The 20093-nt window shown below is 50.2% G+C and overlaps 1 protein-coding gene across 1 annotated transcript in view; it reads left to right on the forward strand.

Moving 5' to 3' along the window:
- Positions 1-19860, forward strand: part of CEP164 (centrosomal protein 164) — a 72785-nt gene extending 52925 nt beyond the window's left edge. The window contains exons 22-32 of the mRNA XM_029912909.1: positions 867-935; positions 2547-2725; positions 3538-3664; positions 4837-4904; positions 5370-5577; positions 6779-6886; positions 7863-7977; positions 9414-9779; positions 14078-14144; positions 15720-15842; positions 16914-19860. Of these exons, the coding sequence (XP_029768769.1) occupies positions 867-935; positions 2547-2725; positions 3538-3664; positions 4837-4904; positions 5370-5577; positions 6779-6886; positions 7863-7977; positions 9414-9779; positions 14078-14144; positions 15720-15842; positions 16914-17013 (1530 nt within the window). The 3' untranslated portion in view covers positions 17014-19860. The remainder of the gene's footprint in view (positions 1-866; positions 936-2546; positions 2726-3537; positions 3665-4836; positions 4905-5369; positions 5578-6778; positions 6887-7862; positions 7978-9413; positions 9780-14077; positions 14145-15719; positions 15843-16913) is intronic.
- The last annotated feature ends 233 nt before the right edge of the window (positions 19861-20093 follow it).

Raw genomic sequence — 20093 nt, forward strand, 5'->3', positions numbered from 1 at the left:
CTTTGGGGGAATACTTGTGTAGCCTGGTGTCATGGAAGTACGTCATTCTGAGGGTCACTTTTTTGATTTCAGACCATGTCCTATTAATTCCCCACCTGTACTGCAGGGCAAAGCTAGTAAGCGATTTAGTTGGGGATTGGTCCTGCTTTGAGCAGGGGGTGGGACTAGATGACCTCCTGAGGTTCCTTTCAACCATGATATTCTATGACTCTGATTTCTGGCTTTTGGAAAGCAAAATGAGTGAGTGAGAGTGAGATATTCCCGTTGAGCTAGCAGAAATCTCTGGCTCTGTGTATACCTCTGCTTCTATTATCTCTTGCTTTGATACACAGCATTTGAGAGAGGATGCTTGGGAAGGGAGGGGAACTGAGCAGCGCTGGAGGCTGAAAACTGCTGTGGCTGCAGGACAGTAAGATGCTACACTGGGGGGAATTCTTGCATGTCTGTGTAGCTGAGCAGGGCAGTCTGCTCTTCCCACAAGCAACAGCACGTTTCAGGCTCCGTGCTTGCTGAAGCCCTAGGAAAATGGAGCATTGGGACATTCTGAAGGGCTTGCATTGATTAGCCAGCCCTGCTCTCCGTGCCATGCAGCATAGTTGGTGTCATGGGGCCAAGAACACAAAGGAGGGAGCTACCCAAACAGCCCTGTTAATTTCACATTCAAATTTCTGGGGAAGATGAATGGGGAGAGATCAGTGAAAAAGTGGAAACATTGCTGAAGTATTTCCCAGTGGCATTGAAAGCTGGGGCTGCGTCAAGCCTAGACTTGACCCCAAGACCAACAGTGTTATAGAGTCGACTTTCTTCTGTGCCTTGTGTCATGATGCTCCAAGGTTCACTGGTTTGCTCTTCACTTCTCTATGCAGGAAGAGGCCATGAGAGAGAGAAGGCAGCAGCTTCTGGACGAAGAGAAACAAACTGAGCTGCAGAGAAACGTACGTCTGCTCCAGCTCTCGGGAGGAGCCGCTGCCCCATCGTTCCTTGTATTCCTGACACACTGGAGCAGATCAGCACAGTGGCTTTAAAAACATAAGCTCAGGAATAACTCTTGAGTCCTAGATCTGAACATCCCCCTTGCAATTCTGCTTCAGAGAGGAGCGCTGCCTTGTTGGCAGACTGATTAGCTGGGAGTGCATTTCATCATGGTGCAAAGGGAGAGGTTACTGCACACGGCTCTGCGTTATGGAGAACGGGGTTTGCTCGTCTGGGCCCATGTGCTCCTTGCCAGGAACCGGGAGGCTAACTACTGCATCTGTGGCTTTTTAATCTCACTGGGTTGTGAAAACTCTAGCGTCTAACCACTCTGTTCATTTTAGAACTTCCCATGGGTGGGTGGGACGAGGCCGAGAGGCTGGCTGACGGCACCATGCAGCGTGAGGGGCCATCTTGAATTGGGACTAGAAGTCTCCAAAGCCAAGCTGAGGAACTGCCTGTGGAATAGCCTGGACACTCCCGTGAAACACGTTGACCCCCTTTGGCTGCACGTTCCCAGAAAGGGCTAGGCATGTCCTACTGTCTGCCTGGCTTTGCCTGCTGGTGATGGGCATTCCAAATGATATGCCGGGGTGATGGTGCTGCAACTCCAGTGTGGGCTTTGAGGTTATTGCAGGCTTATGGGCAGGAGTTAAGCAAAACCAAGTGGTTGTGCACCATGGAAATGGCTCCTGGAGTTGTACCGTAACCTAACTGTCTGCTGTGCTGTGAAGGGCATGCGGAGCAGGGAGGGAGACGGGCGCTTGGAGTGGGCAGAGGAACATAGACAAGGAGTAATGGGGTAGATCTGAACAGAAGTAAATGCACCAGGTATCGAGGAAAGCTTCCTAACATTGAGATGTAGCAGACTGCTGCTTCCTCCTGGGAGTGATGGGAGCACTGCACTGCAGGGGGCAATTCTCTGCTGGCCCCCGAGTAGGAGGAGGACTAGCTGGGACATGGTTGAGCTCTTCCATCTCCAGTGCTATAGTTCACCCATGGGGGAGCAGTCACCAGTCAGGCCATCTCTTGGGAGGATGCATTAAGCAGATGGCACAGGCAGATGAGGAAAATGCCTCCAATGGAAGGAAACCAACAGGTCGGTGTCAGTGTGAGCTGCTCAGGCTGCTCCCTATCCCATGTTCCAAAACGGAGAACAGAGTCCGTGCTTGGGTCAGTTACTTGGGCATTGCCTTTCCTCTCCTGCAATGCCAGGAGATGGCAGCAGTGCACTGGGAGCGAGGGAGAAGGCGGAGTATGGGCATGACAGCTGTCAGGTTTGTCGTTTCCCCCTGAATCCTCCATCTTGCTGCCCACAGCATCCAAGGGTTGTAGGTACTAGACATAACCAGACTTCCCAGCAAGCTCGTGGCTGTTCAGATCCGGGGATTCTGGGTCGGGACCGTTTCTGGGTATGTAAAAGCAGGGACCAAAACACAGGTTTGAAGAATGTGGTGTGCACGCTTAACTTCCCTTGTCTTGCAAGCACTGCCTGCAGCACTCGCGTGTCTTGCATGTTGTGTGCGTGTATGTCAGTGCTGGGGACAGGAGGGTGATTTTCATTTCATTTCCAGGAAGCTGCCTCGGCTGCGCAGCTCCGCCTAGAGGAGTCTCGGAAAGCGCATGCTGACCTTGTGGAATCCATCCACCAGTTGCGCAGGACGCTGGAGGAGCTTCAAGACCAGAAAGCTGAGCTGGAGTCCCAGGTGGATCTGTTGCAGACCCGAAGCCAGAGGCTGCAGAAACGGATCAGGTGGGTGTCCTAGAGACGGTCTCTGATGCTCGTATTTACACACCCACCTCACCCTGTGCCGCTGGCCTTCTTAAATGTTGGTGCTTCAGATCGTGCCAGATTTATGAGGGGCAGCGTCGCTAGATGTTAGCCGAGTGCTGGGGGATTTCCCAGGGCTGCCATGACTCGCTGTGCAAGTCTGGCTTAAGTCACTTAACCTCTGTGGGCCTCAGGTTCACCCCCTGAAGCATGTATTTAGCATTTGTCTTCCTCACAGCTGGCTTACGAGGAAATGCTCGTAAATGCTTTGAGAACCTTGGGTGACTGACAGACACTAGGAAAGATCTTCCTGAGACCTCTAGGGGGCATACTTCCTTGTTCCTGTTTTAAGGGTGTACGTTGGCATAAACCAACATTGTCCCAAGTAGTCAGTGGACTTTGTTACATTAAAACATGAGTGTAGACCTGATATTTACTTTGTTGGACACCACTTCAGTAGCTTATCCAGCGACACTTCTCAGCCTGTAGCTGTAGGACCTGTGTTTAAACAGCAGGAGGCAGTGTCCTGGCTACCCTCAGCCCTATACCCAGGCACCCTTCCTAATGGCCTGGATCTGCAGAGCATGAAGTCCCTGGTATTTTCCCTTTGGGAGATTGTGGGCAGGAGCCAGTTGGAGGAGTTCAGGGAGCTCTGACTTCTGCAGAGTGTTGTGAATTCTTGTGAGTAGCATGGCTCTGTGTCCCTGTCGGTTCTGTGTGTTGACGGCATGTCTTCCCCCCTCCCCTCCCCTCCCCTCCCCTCCACCACACGTTGTGGACATCTTCTGTGGCAGTGAACTAGAGGCTGCAGTCAAGAGCAAACAGGAGACCCTGAAGGAGCTGGTAGCTGAAGACAGCATGGCATCTCCCAGAAGGGAAGCTGAGCTCCACGTTGAGGACCTGAGAGAGACGCTTCAAGCTGTGAGTAAAAGCCTGCGCATTTGAGCTCCCCTGGTGTGTATTTGTGCCTTTGAAAGGCTCCCAAATTAGAGGGACCGTGCACATAACTCCCTTAGGTCCCTTTGAAAATCCCGCCTAGGTTCTTTGCTGCCTGCTCTGGCTCATAGATGCAGAGATGGGTGGTTATCGTTGCAGGTGGGAGGGGTTATTTGTTTGATTAAATGAAGGGAAGCAAAGTCTAGTGACCGAGGACACAGGACAGGCAGCCAGGAGCCCGGGATCCTATTTCTGGCTCTGCCGAAGATCTGTTCCATCCCAGCAGGCAGCTCACTTCTCCGTCATTTTAATGCTTGTTTGTACAGCGCTTTGGGTTCCTGAACGGGAGAAGCCACCGCCGTGCAGGGCATTGTTAGTCTGTGTGTTCGTTTCTCTGGCGCGTTCGTCATCCCCTTTATATACCCCAGGGAATGTAATCCTAGAGCGTCTCCCAAAGGCCACTTGTCGCACTAGATCCTTGGCATTTCCAAGGCGATTACTGCTGGTCCTAGGCTCCCCCGAGGTCTTGGGTGCTATTGGCGTCTGCTATAAGGTGCTCACATTGAGCACCCAGTAACGATAGCTGCTTCTGCGAGTCTCAGAGCTCCCTGAGTCTTTCCAGTAGGGCAGTGAGATACCTGGGACTGGATTTGTTGTTTCTCACTTTGATGTGGACAAGGGCTTTACTGTATCACTTGTGTCACTCCAAAGCAGTAAAGTGCTGCATAGAAACACCCTTTTCCAGAGCCTTATGGTTTCCCATTCCCTCTCCCAGCCCCCAGAGGAGCAGATCTGAACCCCTAATTTACTCCTCTGTGCTGACATTATTTGCAGGGGTTTTGTCCTTCAAAATAAAAAAGGAATGTGTTGCTCTGGTTTTGTTACCTTCGTTGCACATTGGTTGAGGAGGTTTGGGGTGCTCTTGTACGAAACTGGTCTGGGGAACTTGGGGAAGAAAGCAGCTCTTGGGCAGGGAAGGAGATCTTTGTTTTTTAAAGTGTTCCCATAGAGAAACATTCCTCTGCACTGGGCAGTTTCCATGCCTAGGGCAGTTTCCATGCTGCTGTCATTCACGCTCTATACTCTTGTTCTCCTGGGCTTATGAGGTTCTTCCTTCATTCGCATATTAATTGATTTTGAAATGTTTAACCCTCTAGCACTCCTCCAGAGAGCCTGCTTCCTTAACCTCGCGCAGCAATGAGGAGAGTGACCTCCAACTTGATAAGTAAGCATCAGCACACCGGCCACTTTGAAAAATGCTGTCCGTGCGGTTGTGTGTAAATGTATTCGTCAGCGGTGCAGTGTGGAATGCACAGCCCAAGAGAACGAGGCTGAGTGCAGTGCTGCCCTCTGCCACAGAGCGTCACAACTGGATGGGTTATAGCACCTGGAATAGTGTAGCCGTTAGTGGATGAGTCAATGAATTGCGGATCGTGGCTGGTATGCAAGGCTGTTGCAGCTACAGAAAGGGGCTGGCATGCTTCCTGACGGCATCTCCGAGGCCTACGTTGTACAGGAGAAGCAACCCTATTTGCACCGAGGGGTTTTATCATACTTGCCCGGTTTATGCAAGTGAGGTAGAAAACCAGCCTCCAAAACCATTGGGAAATTCCTGACGTCAGAGAGCAGCGCTGACCTATTTCCAGGATAATGGCGTTTAAAAGCTCTCTCCCACGATTCCTTCCCGCAGTGTCAGACACTACATTTCGGCAGAAGGAGTCTCCATAAAGAACGCCAAGGAGTTCCTGGTGCGTCAGACTCGCTCCATGAGGAAAAGGCACACTGCACTGAAAGCTGCAAAGCAGCAGTGGCGTCACAACATGCAGCAGGCCCAGGAGGCAGTGCAGGACCCAGATAGCTCTCAGCTCCTGGAGGACGTGCGTCGGAACTTGGAGGAGGTGAGGTGGTGCCCCTGTGTTCTGAGACCCAGGTGGCGTTGTGGTTCCGGCCTAGGAGTGGGAGTCCAGGGACAAAGCGTGTTCTTGTCTCTGCTACAGACTTCCTGTGTGCCTTTGGCCAAGCCACTAAGCCTCAGGTTTTTGAGAGTGGCCCGAGTTTGGGAGCCCAACTTCAGACAGGCAGGACCTGACTTTTCTCAGGGAGGTCGAGCACCCACAACTGCACTTGACGCTGGAGGTGCTCGTCCTCCTGGAAATCAGCCCCTGTGTGTCTCCAGATGGGCACCAGAGTTACTGTTAAACTATGCACATCATCTTCCTCATCTGTGAGACAGGGATTAAAATTCTCCCCTACCTCCCAGGGTGGCTGTAGAGATTAATTCCTTAACATTTGTAAAGCCCTTTGAGCCTCTGCTAGAATATGCAATGTGGTACTTTTATCACCTGAGAAACTAGCTTGATAAAAACCTAACTCCGTTTATTCCGAAACGGATGAAATACCTGAATTTGGACATTCTGTAAAATGACAAATCCTCTGGAGTGTTGCCACATCACAGAACCTTCTGCAAATTGCAAAGGAAGGGATGAGCAACTCATGGTAATTCTATTGCCCGCAGTTCTGTAGCTGTGGTTTTAGCAATTATTTTACACTTCTTTGCGGATGGATGCTAAAGCATTTGCTAAATGAGCTCATACACAGACTGTACACAGGGATCACGCCATGGCCTCTGGTGTGATGGTCGCAGGCTGCTTCGCAGTGCTCAGCATCCCTCCACAACGTTTGGAACAGGACGTCGAGAAGAATCCTCTACCCAGTTAGGGAATGTAGGATGTAATTACTCGGACTGTAATTTGGTCGGGATACCAGGGTGGTTAGCACCTCAACTGTTACCCACACGCTGCCATGGGATTTCCAATGAGAGCAAGTGGCTGGCTGAAAATGCAGCACCAAAGCAGTTGGCTTTGTGGAAAGGGCAGGTTGGGAGCTGTAACTTCCTTTTGTCGAGAAGCTTAAGAGTTTCCCGCCCCCTTCCCTCCTGTGCTGCTAGGGGTTTGGGCTGTGTTGTGACTCCAGAATCACCATCTTCTGTGTTGGGTTAAAATGATTTAAATGATTAAACAATCGAAATCAGAAAAACCGATTATTTCCCATCACTCTGATTTAATTTTCCTCCCTGGCTGGGCGGTTGCCCCACGGCAGGAATCAGAGCAGCTGGACAAGATGAAGTCGGCCATGCGGAAAGGACAGGTGCTGCTGAAGAAGAAGGAAGAGAAGCTGAGCCAACTGGAGTCTTCGCTGCTGGAAGAGGTAACTGCCAGCATCTCAATCACTTGGCATTAACCAGCCACACGCCCACAGAGCAGTGTCCAGAGAGAGCCAGATTCACTCCCTGATGCGGGGACTTCATAGGGATGTCAGTTCCAGTGAGGGCCGGTTAGTTGACGGCTGAGGGTTGGTGGCTGGAGCTGGATTGCTTTGGGAGCCGGCTGGCATCTGTTTGCCTGTGTGTGAGCACAGTGGGGAGAGGAGGCTGGTCACAGGTCTGCAAGGAACTACAAACCAAACTGGAAAGAATCCACATGATGCACTAGCTGTGTAGCCAAGAGGGGCTGGGGGATGGAGAGCTTCTCTGACGTGAGCAGCTTGCCAGGCAGGCTTCTGTTTTTAGTTAAGAAGTTGAGTGGAAAAAGCACGGTTGTTAGAGCAGAATGAGCGATTCTTCCTTCAGAATTAGCCCATGAGGCTAGAAGTGAGTCAGTGCTGTCTCTGATGCACTAAAAAATAGAAAAATCCAATTGTCGTGCTGGTTAAACGGCGGTTCTATTAACTGTCTACATGGGTGAGATTAGATACTGTACATTCCCTCGGCTTGCATGGTACCTGCTCACCATTTAATTGTGTGACCACAGGGTTTCTGTGGTAAGTAAGCAGGAAAAATACTTGGTTATTGGGGTCTTCAGAAGCTGAGGACACATTGGCTAGTGAGTACTGTTAGCCAGTAGGCCATCCTAGATGCTAAGGGAGGTGTCTGAGAGCCAGCGCTCCTGGAAATGTTCCCAGCTCGGTCAGTGACTTGGGTGAGTTCCATAGGCCCAGGATCAGCGGGAGATCGAAGAGCACAGCATCTTTGAAAGTCAAGCTCTTAATGGAGAGACACCTCCCTGCCTATTCTAGCGTGGAGTTGCAGAAGCTTTAGACCTGATTTGGTTTCCCAAGGGACAGAAGTGTGTAGAAGATGGTTATTTTATTTCCCCCCCCGTAAATATTTCCTTCTCTTGACCAGCTTTCTGATGAAGATACGCTGAAGGGTGCTGCATGTAAAAAGGTGGTAACCTTTGACCTTAGTGATTCCGAAGACACACACAGCCTGAGCAGCACAGATGTACCTCAGCACAAATGTAAGGGTTCAGTGTGTCTTGCTATGGCTGCATTTCAGAGCTTTGTGCATTGTACCCAGTGTTGGACATTCTGCATCACCACACCCCTCCCGCTGTGTGTTCCTGGTCTCTGCCTTGTCTTGTTTTCGCTTGTGCCCGTTAAACTCTAAACTCTATGCCAGCGCTCGAGGCACAATATTTCGTACCAAGAATTATTCCCTGCCTGTAGCACTGTGTGTATGTGGCTCTGAGAGCGAAGGCTCCCCTTTGAATCTCTACCCCCATTATGAATGTGGCTTAAAATACGTGGTTTTCACTATGGTGCCAGAAACCTTGAGCCCTCCCCAGCGATGCTAGAGCCAGGCCGTATTGCCTTACTTCTTGGTGTCCATCAGTCCAGTTTGGTGGACTGGGCTTCTTTCCTCTCCCTGTTTCCTTGGCAAGAGAGGCTGTTGCAATTCCTTGTGCCTTGCTCCTGTTGGGATTGTTCTTTACTGTCCCGTGATTAGAGCAGTGTGTGTGAATAGCAGTGCGCTCAGTAAATGGGTAACCATGCAGAAGGATTGTGCTTTTTCCAGAGATGCTGGCCAGGCTGATGGCTACAACTTCACCCTCATTTAAAAAAATAAAAATTGAACTATCTGTAAGAATCCAAGAAGTTTTAGGACCTTCTCCCTCCCTAGAATGAAGGTTCTCCTTACTGATAAAATCTCCATGGTCCTCTAACCTTCCCATGGCACCAGGTTTCTTTGATGTGCATGAGCCTGTGGAGTGCAATCCGTCCACTCTAACTCCCTGCTCAGTTTGTGTACAGTTTAATTATATCAGGCTCCTTTTGTTCTAGTATTTGAGTTCTTGTACATTTTAGTGTCGTGAGCAGGCTTTGTGCTGTTCTGCAAAGAGCTAGCCATTTGCAAGGGAAATCCGCGCTCTACAGATGGGTGGCTGTCGCGGAGCCCAGCGGAAGCTCACTCGCTGCACCGGCCCCGCTCATAAACTTGTAATGGGCAGGAAGGACAGAAGTGCACTTATACTGCAAATCAGGGCTTGTGCTGCAAGCAATACTTCAGCTCTGCCATCCCAGTGCCTAGTGTCCCTTTGTATCCTCCTTTCCCCATCAGAGTTTAATCCTTGGAATCTCTGGGATCCTGTCCCTTTTCATCTCATTTCCCCAACTTCCTCTCCTCCACACCACACCTGACCAGCCTTCTAGCCAAAGTTCCCTGCTCATCGACATGAAACTGAACTGCCCCGTGGTCTCTGCGGCCAGACTGCCTCACTCGCTTAGCTGAATGTACAAAGTTCAGCCTCTGTGAAGCATGGAGACGGAGTGCATGGGAGGATAAGTTGCTCTTAGTGGGGAGATGCTGGAGAATGGTGCTGCCTGTGGGGATAGATTCAAGGTCTCCTTTAAATCTTATCCCTCTGGTGATCTGGGTATTTCTTTCTTTGACTAGTTGACTTGAAACCAGACGTCCAGTTCCCCCAGCTTGACAAGATCCAGCACTTGACCAACACTCTGCAGCACATCACCACTGAGCTGAACGGGGTCCTTGGCACCTTGGGCTCTTTGAACCATCAGCAGCCTCCGCTCTTCACTTCTGTGCAGGTGCCGATGCCTGCTCTGCCCAGTGATGGGGTTCCTCTTTCCGCGTACACCTCTTTGGCAAGAGCCCAGGCTGCTGGCCCCATCGTGCCGTCTGCTGCGATTCCTTTGGTTACCCAGTGGGCATGGAGCACCGGTTTGAACTCCAGCCTCTCTTCCTCGGCCGGTCAGTCAGTGGACAACATACTGGCAGAGAAATGGCGCAAGTATTTCCCAGGTAAGAGTCTGCTGCAGTTCCGCCTCCTTCCGGGTTTGCTGATCATGTCTACGGCCATTGATTTTGTGTTGTCACTTCTATGTACCTCTTGCGTGCTGTCCTGTGGGACTGCTCAGTAAGGGCACACGCCCTATTTGACCAAGCTGAGGGAACGGTCTCCGCTCACTCCCTGGCACTGGACGATCTCCTCGACTCACCCTTCATCCTCCCACGGTAGATGAACTGAGTCCCATGAAACATCCTACTTGGGCATGTTATGAATGAGCTCATTTAAAAATAAAACAACGTCCATGCAATACAGATGGGACCTTAACGATGCAATGGTCCATCCCATAATGTCAGCAGGAATCTTGGCATCTCCGCTTCCCCCAGGTATTTAAGATAGAAACAAGGTTCCCCCTTCCCAGTCTGTAGGAGAAATGGCCCAAGTCATTACGATGGGTTTTGTGTGTGTGCACATGGCACCTCGTGGGACAGGTAAGTCAAAGATGTCAGTGTCGTTTCAGTTCTGAGTACCGTGAAGTCCCTGGTCTCTTATCTCTACCGGGAGCGAGTTTTATAACCTTGGTCCAGCTGCCGTGACAGTCTGTCCTGCATCCCGAGCCTGCCCCTGGGGCTGACCGTTCCTTTGCTCTGCGGGAATGTAGCTTGCGGGGAGGCGGGGGTTGCAGAGGAAGAGCTGTGCCTCAGGTAGCCAGAGCCAGTCCCACGGAGGACTTGGAAGGTCAGGACAGAGGCCTTGAACTGGACTCTGTTCCGCTGGGGACCAGGGCAACGTGTTCACAGTGGTCTGTGACATGAGCAGACGGGCTGCTGTGCCTTGTACCAGTTGTCAGGGCATGCGGCTTCACTCCTAGATACAAGCTGCAAAGGCCAAGCCTGGTGATCGTGAGCACATGGGTCAGCATGGCCAGGGCTGCCTCTGACAGGACAGAGTGCAATCTCCTGGCCAGTTGCAGGTGGAAGGGGCCTATTTAGCGCAGCCAGTAGCAGCGAAGGATCCAGGGCTGCTGACTGACCTAGCGATTTGCAGGTAAATGCCGATGGCAGTAAGAGATGTTACAGACGAGTCAAGTTCTTTAAAGCTCTCACTCTTCTACCAGCATCACCTGAGTCTTGTCTGGGTTCAGCTGTAGCCAGGTGCTGAATTCAGCTTGCTGTTGATAGAACTGTTGACGTTCTACATGAAGGAGACACAGAGCTGTGTGCTGTCTGCACTCTGCTGGTGCTTTGGCCTGGGGGATCTTGCCGGCTCTCTGAGGCTCTCTGTTGAATAGTATGGGGACGGGTGTGGATCCTGAGGGACTCTGCTGGTGGCCGTTTTGGAGGTGCAGGAGTAGTTGCCCACGATCACTCCCTGTTGTACAGCATGCTGGCTTCTGTCTCCCCCTTCCAGATGTAGCTGGATCTGATTGCTCAGAGAAGAGAGTCCAGTATAGTTTGTGGAGCACTTTGGGACAGACAGCCCAGTGTGGGCTATTCTGGGATGAAGATAATTTCTTTCTGCAGTTTACATGGCCCAGGGGCGCTGGGTATAAAAATACCCGCAGGGAATCTCTGCTGAAGGGAAGTGAAGCTAGAATTCAATTTCCTGTAGCAGGCTGGGCTAATACAATGGGCATAATACAGGGTCTGCAGCCTGACTCAGGGAGGGCCAGAACCAAACCTGGGACCAAGCAAGTGTGATGGGACAGGAGATAGACCCAGACTGGCCTCACGGAGGGTTAAAAGGCAAGGGTGTAATAGAGAGCTGTACTCTTGCTTCCTTCCCCACTCATGGCTCTGCATCGGCTCTGAAGGGGACTGACTCCTCCTGAAGTGCCTGCAATGTGATGGAAGCTCTTTAAAGAGAACCAGTGGAGCTTCTGTGCAAGTCTGAGCTCAGGGCTAGTGACTGACGACTAGTCTGTGCTAGGGGCAGCCGTTCACCTCAGCAGGTGAGCGTGAAAATCACAGATGAAATGAATGTGACTTTGTGTCCCTAATCGACAATGGGCTTCGGTGGCAGACAGTCCGAGGAGCTGGTGTGTGTAGCTCCCTGGACTTGGGCACGTGGCCGATTTGAAAAGAAGAGGAGATAACAGCAGCTCATTCCGGGAAGTGAAGTGCAAAGCTGATCTCATTATACCATTTCCAGAGCACTTCAGCTTCTGACATTTGCACAAGAATAGCAGTCATTAAAGGAGTGAGCAAAAGAAGAGGAGGAACTTTCTATTAGATTGCCCTGCCTGGCTGGAAACACACTGACGGGGGGGGGGGGGGGGGTGAGACAGACGATACACGTGGCTCCCAATTTACAATTTCCTTAGGAGAGCCAATTTTCCTTTTCTGTTTGTATCCCGTTTGAACCTTTTAACCAAAGACAAAATCCCCAGCCCCTAGTCCTGCTAATCCTTAGCCAGCCAAACCAGGGCTGCCCCAAGATTAATGTCAGGTTTGTTTTCACTCTGAAAATTCTTGCTAGTCATTCTGTTTTATACGCCCTCTTCGGATGTGGTCTGCTTTGATGTGGGCCAGCCGCTGACAGCAGTGTCTATGAAGTGCTGTGTGCATGCGCTAAGGGAACAATATTCCCCTGGCCTAGACAGTTGGGTACAGATTCAACAGAGCACTTGAGTGCGTGCCTAAGTCTCATTGGCTTCATTAGGACTTAAATAGATGATTAAAGTTAAACATGGGTAAGTGCCGTAAGGGGCCTTAAGACAAACATTTTTATGGGGCCTATTGACTTACGTTTTTTGTGCCCTGTTGCCTCATTTTGCGGGTGGGAATTGCCTCCCTAGCCTGGCCCTGAGTTTGGAGGTTGACACACTGGCAAGGCCCTCTGCTCATGTGTCATTTAAATGGTGTTGGAGAACGTGGAAGATTCCAGGTGGGTGAGACCCTCTTCTCTGGCTTTTGGGGGCAAGGAAACCCTCGGGCTCTTTTGGGAGAGTGGTGCTTATTTTTATTAGAGATGAAACTCTAAACACAGCACAGACAGGGCATCCCTGGCACAATCTCTGCGGATGGAAGGGTTGCATCTCGGGTTCTGTGATGTCGTCTGTGGCGTATACCCATCATCCATTCTGACTTGTATCCTCTCTGGAGTGGCTCCTGTGTTCCATGCCAATCTCCTTCGTGTCAATCAGGATGCTCTTCCCTAGAAGAGTCTGTAGTGAGTTCTGCCCTTGAGCTTTGAAGTCTACTGGCGAGGCATGTGACTCTGAGAGCAGAATTTAGTCCTTCTGCTTTTAATTTGTTCTCTTCATGCTATAGGTAAACTCCCATTACCCACAATTCAGAACTGTCCTCTGAAACTGTACTTGTGTTTTTCTGAAATTCTGATTATTCTCCCCCAAAAATTCTGATTTCCCAGCCCTGAGCCATTGAAATAACCCAGGTTTACCACAACTGTGTCTCATGCATTTGTTATCTCTTGACTGTGGATACTACCCTGATAGTGTTAAAATTAATGGGAACCGCAGTGCTCGGTTCCTTTGGAAAATTAGGCCAGTATGCCAGATGCCTGAGCATGGATTGAGGTGTCTAACTTTGGGCAACGTGTTGGAACATTTTGGCCTTGGACTGTGTTAACAATGAAATGCCAGTCCTTACAACACGAAAGTAACGCACTTTCAGAACATGGCGACAACCAGGAGCATAGAGTATTACAATTCAGGCATCAAGGCTTATCAAGAATCATGCAGTTCCTATTCAATCTTTCCCCTTAGGGTAGGTCTACACTACCCGCCAGATCGGCGATCGATTTATCGTGTCTAGTGTAGACATGATAAATCGATCGCCGATCGCTCTGCCATCGACTCCTGTACTCCACCGCGGCGAGAGGCGGAGCGGCAGCAGTCGACCCCGCGCCGGGAGGACGTGAGCTAAGTCGACCTAAGATACGTCGACTTCAGCTACGCTATTCTCATAGCTGAAGTTGTGTATTTTAGGTCGATTTCCCCGCCTCCCCCAGTGTAGACCAGGCCGTAGTGGAAATAAGGGATGTCCCATTCTTGAGGGAGGGATCCCAATAGAAGTTAGAGATGAGGAGGATGTAAGGTTAGAATAAATAACAGGAATTGGAGGGGGAATCTGCACGTTTCTTGTTCCCTGCCTCCCACTGGAAACCGAGTGGGAAGCACCAGAAGATCCTGCTGTAAGCTTTCCCACAAGCACACTCCAAAAGCGCCTCAGCATGTGACTGCACCATGCAGGGATAATGTGCGTGTACTGCCAACAATGGCCAGGAAGATGGAAGCCTTTCCTGTAGTGTATGTTTCTGTATCTGTATTGAATGTTTCTCTCTCTTCCAGGTGGGTTCCCGTCGCTCAGTGGAAGTCCTGCCCCTTTGGACAGCAATCTAGGTTATTTACCTGCAGGGTAAGACTCCTGGTCTTTTGAGTGTGGCTGTTTTTTTTTCTTCGGTGTGGTTTGTAGGTCAGATATGATTTTGTTCTGACCTACTTGTTACATCAAATAGGTTAGATTCGGAGTAAAGTTATTAGCCAGGTCCCCTTTTGAATACTCAGTTGCAGCTTTTACAGTAGTGTTCCCAGTAAGGCTCAGCCAATAGCACTCTTGATTCAAGACCGGAATATTCTAGGTTCCAGTCCCACATCAAGTGTGATTTCACACCTAGGATCAATGCTGCAGTGCGGGCCTGGTTAGGAGGGGTTGCTGCGCTCAGGGCGACAGTGTCTTTTTAGCTGAGTTGTTGAGATCCTGGTGGCCAGGTGGAAATAAAAGATCCTTTGATACCTTTCGAAAAGAGCAGGGGATGAACCTGTTTTCCTAGGCAACTCGTCCCTCTGTTAATAAAAGAGGCTCTTATCTGCAGCGCTGCAGCTGAGTTCTTGCTGGGTGTGCAGTGCCCACTGTGATGCCGTGGTGATAGGCATGACCACAAAGCACTCCCTGTTCAAGGAGCAGCTCCTCCGGTGACTCCCTGGCCTCTTGTAATGATCCCCCCACGTAGGCAGAATCTCCCTCGCCCAGGAACTGTTCCCAGAATGCCTTTCTGCGACTAGGCCAATAGGGCTGCAGCTGCTTGGCTCTGCTCGATTTTAAGTCACCATTTTGCAAGTGGACGCTTGTGTGATCACTGCGTTTACAGAGCAATGAGTGAGAATGAAAGTGTGTGGTGAGATTCTTGGGTACAACCCCCAAGTCTAGTCCATTGCAAAAGTCTTGCTATTTTGCAGTTCCAGACTGGCAAAGGACCACCCCAGTAGCACAGCTCTCTGCTGCCTGGGTTACACGAGGCTCAGAGTTGGTGTTTCACCTGTGCTGAACAGCTGCTCTTCCAAACCTTGAAGGCAGTCCAGTCCTTTTAAGAATCTTTTCCCATGCCCATAGAACTCGTGCCTGGCGAAGCAGCACCTGGAGTGAGGGGAACACCTCTGGGGAGATAGGAGCTTAATTTCCTAAGCTTTCTCTTCCCACTTCTCTCCAACTCCCTTGTATCTTAATCCAGTTAAAGAAGGTGGAAGTTCAGCCTAGCGTGTCTGTCTGTCTGTCTCTCTCTCTCTCTCTCTCTCTCTCTCTCTTTGCTGGGTTTTTGCTACCCAACAGCACTGCATTTTTCTCAAGGGGCAGGGACTAGTGTGGGAGCTGCCTACCCCCTTTCTTCCTGAAGAAGCGTGTACTGGTGCTGCCTGTCAGCAGTGGATAATGGGGTAAATGGAGACTCCTATGGAGTTAGCTGGGGATGCAGGGGTCCTTGCCAACAACGGAGGCTTTGTGATGCTAGAGAGACCAGGAGAATGGCAGCAGCTGAGTAACGTGGCCGCTGAAACTTCTTCCCAGTCTGGTAGGGGAGCGGAGGGTAGGACACTGGGCCAAGAAGAGGTTGCTTTCTGTTGCTTCAAGCTGTGCCTATTTCCACAGCCACCCATCAGTTTCTAATCCGTTGGCTCATTTCTTGCCATACCTTTCTTTCTCTCTCTGTCGTGACAGTGAGCAAATCCGCCTGTTCCAGCGTGCCCAGCTTCGAGGCCCTGAGACAGACAGGACTAGTGTCCAGGGAATGATTGATGCCAACAAGAAATGGCTAGAAAATTTCAAGAAAGATTCAAAAGTGTATCCTTTGCTTTGGTGTTGTCTTTATTTGCACTCCTGGTGGTGCTGTTGGTAGCAGCAGAAAGCAGGCGGTGAGTGACTATGGAGCAGCAAAGCATTGAGCAGTGGCTGTGAAACCTCAGAGCCTCCTAGTTTTGATCCCTGCAAGGGACAGTGTATCTAGTGGTTAGAGCGGAAGGTGGACTCAGGCTCTGGACTCCTGGATTCTGTTCCCAGCTGTGTCTTGGCTCACTGTGACCTTAGACAAATCCCTTCTCTTTGTGCCTCGCTATTCTGCAGTGATGGCCCCAACCGCTGCCACTTCTAGTTGAGATACTGCACTGCTCTGGGTGGTCATGGGAACAATGGCAGAGGAGGAGCTGGGAAATGAAGGATTTAGTTTCTTGGGGTCAGTCTGATCCCTGTATGCAGTGTAGTTGTAGCCGTGTGGGTCCCAGGATATTCGAGACACAAGGTGGTGAGGTAAGATCTTTTATTGGACCAGCTTCTGTTGGGGAGAGAAATGTGTTAGCTACTTACGCTAAACAATCTGTTCCACCTCATATGTAGCTGGGGGACACTGAATAAGTTTCCGTGTAGCTCGAAAGTTTATCTCTCAATCTCTCCCCAACAGAAGTTGGTCCAATAAAAGATATTCCCTCCCCCACCTGGTCCCCATCAGACATCTAACAGCACTGATGTTTGTGCTGTGGGCAGTTTCTGGTGAGAAGCAATGGTTACTGTGCTGTGCAATTGAGTCAAAGGGAAAAGAGCCACTAAAAAGAAATCTCCCCCTGCTGTTAAATGGGGTAACAGGTCCCTCGTGCTCTCGACAGCGTTATGCTGCAGCTGTAACTCTCTGCCGCGCACGTTGATGTGGGCAACAAATCTCTGGGTCCCTGTGATCGAGCGATCTGTCTTGAGTCCCATAATCCTGCTTTAAGTCTATTTGACCTGTGTGCAGAGGTCTGAATACAACATGTGAGCATGAGGCTTGATTCCTGCTCCTGGTGACTTGTCCTCCTCCCATGTCTACATTCACGCAGGCTGAATTCACATGTAAGCGATGCTTTTCCTTCACTCAACTTCCAGTCCTCTCTTTCCAAGCACACAGAAGCCCTCTGCCAGCAGCCCTGGCCTGGTGCAGCTCGGACTGGATGAAAACAACCAAATTAAAGTGTATCACTACTGAAAGGTGACGGATCCCCAGCAGAGAGGGGCAGAGCCTTCCCAGCCCTATGCCCCAGGAGACAACCTGGCAAAAGAGCAACATAGCCGTGCTCTGTTCCCTCTTACAATACAGTGTGTTGCAGTGGTACCCAGCAGTCTCTCGTCTGTCTGTCTTTTTGCTCTGCCCTTGAAATAAAGTTTCTTTCCAGGAGGCGGGAGGAAGTGGACTTCCCAAGTGAATTCTTCTAATCCTGTAATGTGTTCAAATATACTTTATAGACTGCTTAATCCAGTGGTGAAATATCAGGGCTTCAATAAATCAACAGTTCTCTCATTAGTATTCCAGCAATCACCTGATGGAAATGTGACTCACCGAGGACTTGGAATAACTTGTTGCGGGGGAGGAGGTGAATTCCAACAGAAACCTGTTGCTAGAGGACAAGAATGCACTGTGGATTCACAACAAAGAGGGGTTGCAGGTGACCTCAGACCAGGCCTCTGTGGCACAAACTTGAGCTTGGGAGACTGAAAAGCAAATGTCTATAATTTTTTACATGGAAGAGCACAATTGAAAGCAATATAGTCACAGCGTCTGGGCACCACATCCTGACTGAATAGTTGGTTTTCTTTTCCTGTTATAGTCCGGATTCTTTTTAATATCCAATGTTGAATTTGTTTCTAGTTGAAAATGTTTTGTATTCAGGGGACAGTGGAGGCTACGCCTCTGGGAAGGGTTTTAACAAACCCACTTTCTATTTGACAGAGCAGAAGCCATAGCGCCAGCAGTGCCCGGTGGGGATGGCTTACAGGGCTAATGCGATGGAGGAGACCTCCCCATTCCCCCGAACTGTGCGGTTGTGCTGGGAGTCTGTCTGGATTCTCTCCGGTCTGGATTTGGTGAGAGCCAGGCTGGAGGATATGGTGGGCAGAAGCTGTCATGAGAGAGTCTATGGCTGGTCTCCAGTGATGCACCCATTGTTACTGGTGTCAATGGAACTATATGAATAGGTGTGGCCTTGAATAACCACCAATAATAGATAGAGCCCCCGCCAAGCCAAGTGCTCGCACTCCCTGGGGGAGCCCAGCTCCAGACTTGGGCTGGCTTGGGGCCATTTCCGATAAGGGCTGAGCTTGACGATACGCGAGGCAGACTAGGAGCTGGCTCGCTGCTGGGTCTGTATCTGCTCTGCAGGACTTGTGGGGGAGAGCTGGTTTGGTCAGAGAAACGGCTCTGACTGGGCCGGAGTGGAGGCTGACATGTTGGATAAAGTCGTTTCTGCTTTGCACGGTGGCTTTTCTGACTGCAGCCGCCCGTGAAGCCGCACACCTAGCTTTAAGTTCCTCCGTTTGCTGGGCCCCTCCAGTTGGTTTCAGCAGTGTGGTGCAAGCCAGCATTGCTCTGGAGAGACTGCTTTTCTGGGGTGGGAAAGGCACGTCTGTGTCCGAGCACTCGCTCATGCTGTAGTGCCTGACCCGGAGGAGGCAGCCCCCCGAGACAGTGCAGCTCTAAAAGGCGCGGAGCAGATGAGCAATGGGATTGTACGGCTGGGAGGGTGCCAAGTATCTGTCAGCTCCCCAATTGGGGGCCAATCCCAAAGCCACTGAAGTCCATTGTGAGACACTTTCCTCAGTTGGACCAGTCCCTTTGAGTGGCTGCAGCTTGAGTCGTTGCCTTGTGGAAATTAAAAACCCATTTGGCATTTGCCTGAAGACAGCCTTTAAAAACTCTCCTCCTATCCTGGCCTCAGTTCTGGGTCAGGGCAGCGAGGAGGAAATGCGGCGGTGGGGGGTAGAGGCTGCATTTCCAGCTGCTGCGTGGTGCTGTGTCATTAGCCATCAGTCCTCCAAGCTGGCTTGGGATATTTATGCTTTTTCAACAACATTTTTCTTTCTGGCCATTATCGTTTGACTAAAAATCTGCATTAAAGGGATGAGAAATCATCCTTCAAACAGTTCCTACCAGAGATGACTAAAACAGAAAGGCCTGGAAGTTGTAGCTTTCCACCCTTTCATACTGTTTGCGTTTCTATGCTTGGATAATGAGGATAGGCTAAAACCGAAAGTGACATTGTCTGGTTCGTTTTGCTTTCTGATTCTCATGCGCTAGCACCTGGTTGCAATAGTTTGGGTTGCAAATGCTTCAGGGATGTGTTTACACACAAACAGAACATTGTTTACTTCAATTTTTAAGCAAGAGAAAATGTCTGTTTTTACATTTTATAACTTTTTTAAATAATACCGAACTTTTTCAGTGTGAGCTACCTGACTTTGTTCTCCTTACACAAGGGCTTGGACTGGTTCTGCAGACAGATCCAGGGGGGGTGGATTTGTGTTCACAGGGTCTGGCACTAGCATCTCTTACGCCTTTCCTTGCTGATAAACTGAGGGCAGGTGACTCCCAGAGGCACTGCTGATACAACACAGCATGCTGGTGTCCTTGCCTAAGGACAGAAACCCTAGGGCACTTAGCAGTACTGACTGACTGAGAGGCCTTGAGTGACCACTGAGAACCGGCAGGAAAGAATGGATCTTTATGTAGGTTTCCTGCCCGCTGTACCAGATTACACAAATCCTTGCCTGCGGGGATTTTGCTTTTAGTCTCTCTCAGCTATTGAGAAAACCACATGGCAGCTCTCAGCTATTTTTGTTAACAGCCCCACTTGTCCTGGCTTTCCCCAGCACTGAACCCCTCTGCAGTCATTCGGACATTATACCCAAAGCACACGCAGCAGAAGACATGGAATCATACCTGTACATTCTAGAGAGCGTGTGGGTAAAAGACTATTTTAGTAACCACATTACTGTGTTTTTGTCGCAGGTCTCTTTTTCCCCTTGCCCCTTGTGACGCTTTAAGCTGTATCCTGTTTTGTATGCAAATTAAATTGACACGGATCTATTTTTTACAATGGTGGTGTTCGCAGCTTTGTTGTTGGTTTTTTTTCCAGCTGAGATTTTTTTCCCTCCCTCGAAGCCAGCCCTGGTACCCACCTTGCTCTTCACTTTCAGACACACCCTTCACTCCTCTCCAAGTTGTATTGCTGTTATCCTGTCCAGGTCGCCTCTGCCAAGTTCAAAGACCGCTGCACAAACAAGTCTATTCGT

The sequence above is a fragment of the Terrapene carolina genome, unplaced genomic scaffold (assembly GCF_002925995.2).
Source record: "Terrapene carolina triunguis isolate 2854851 unplaced genomic scaffold, T_m_triunguis-2.0 Scaffold374, whole genome shotgun sequence".
Classification (NCBI taxonomy): domain Eukaryota; kingdom Metazoa; phylum Chordata; order Testudines; family Emydidae; genus Terrapene; species Terrapene triunguis.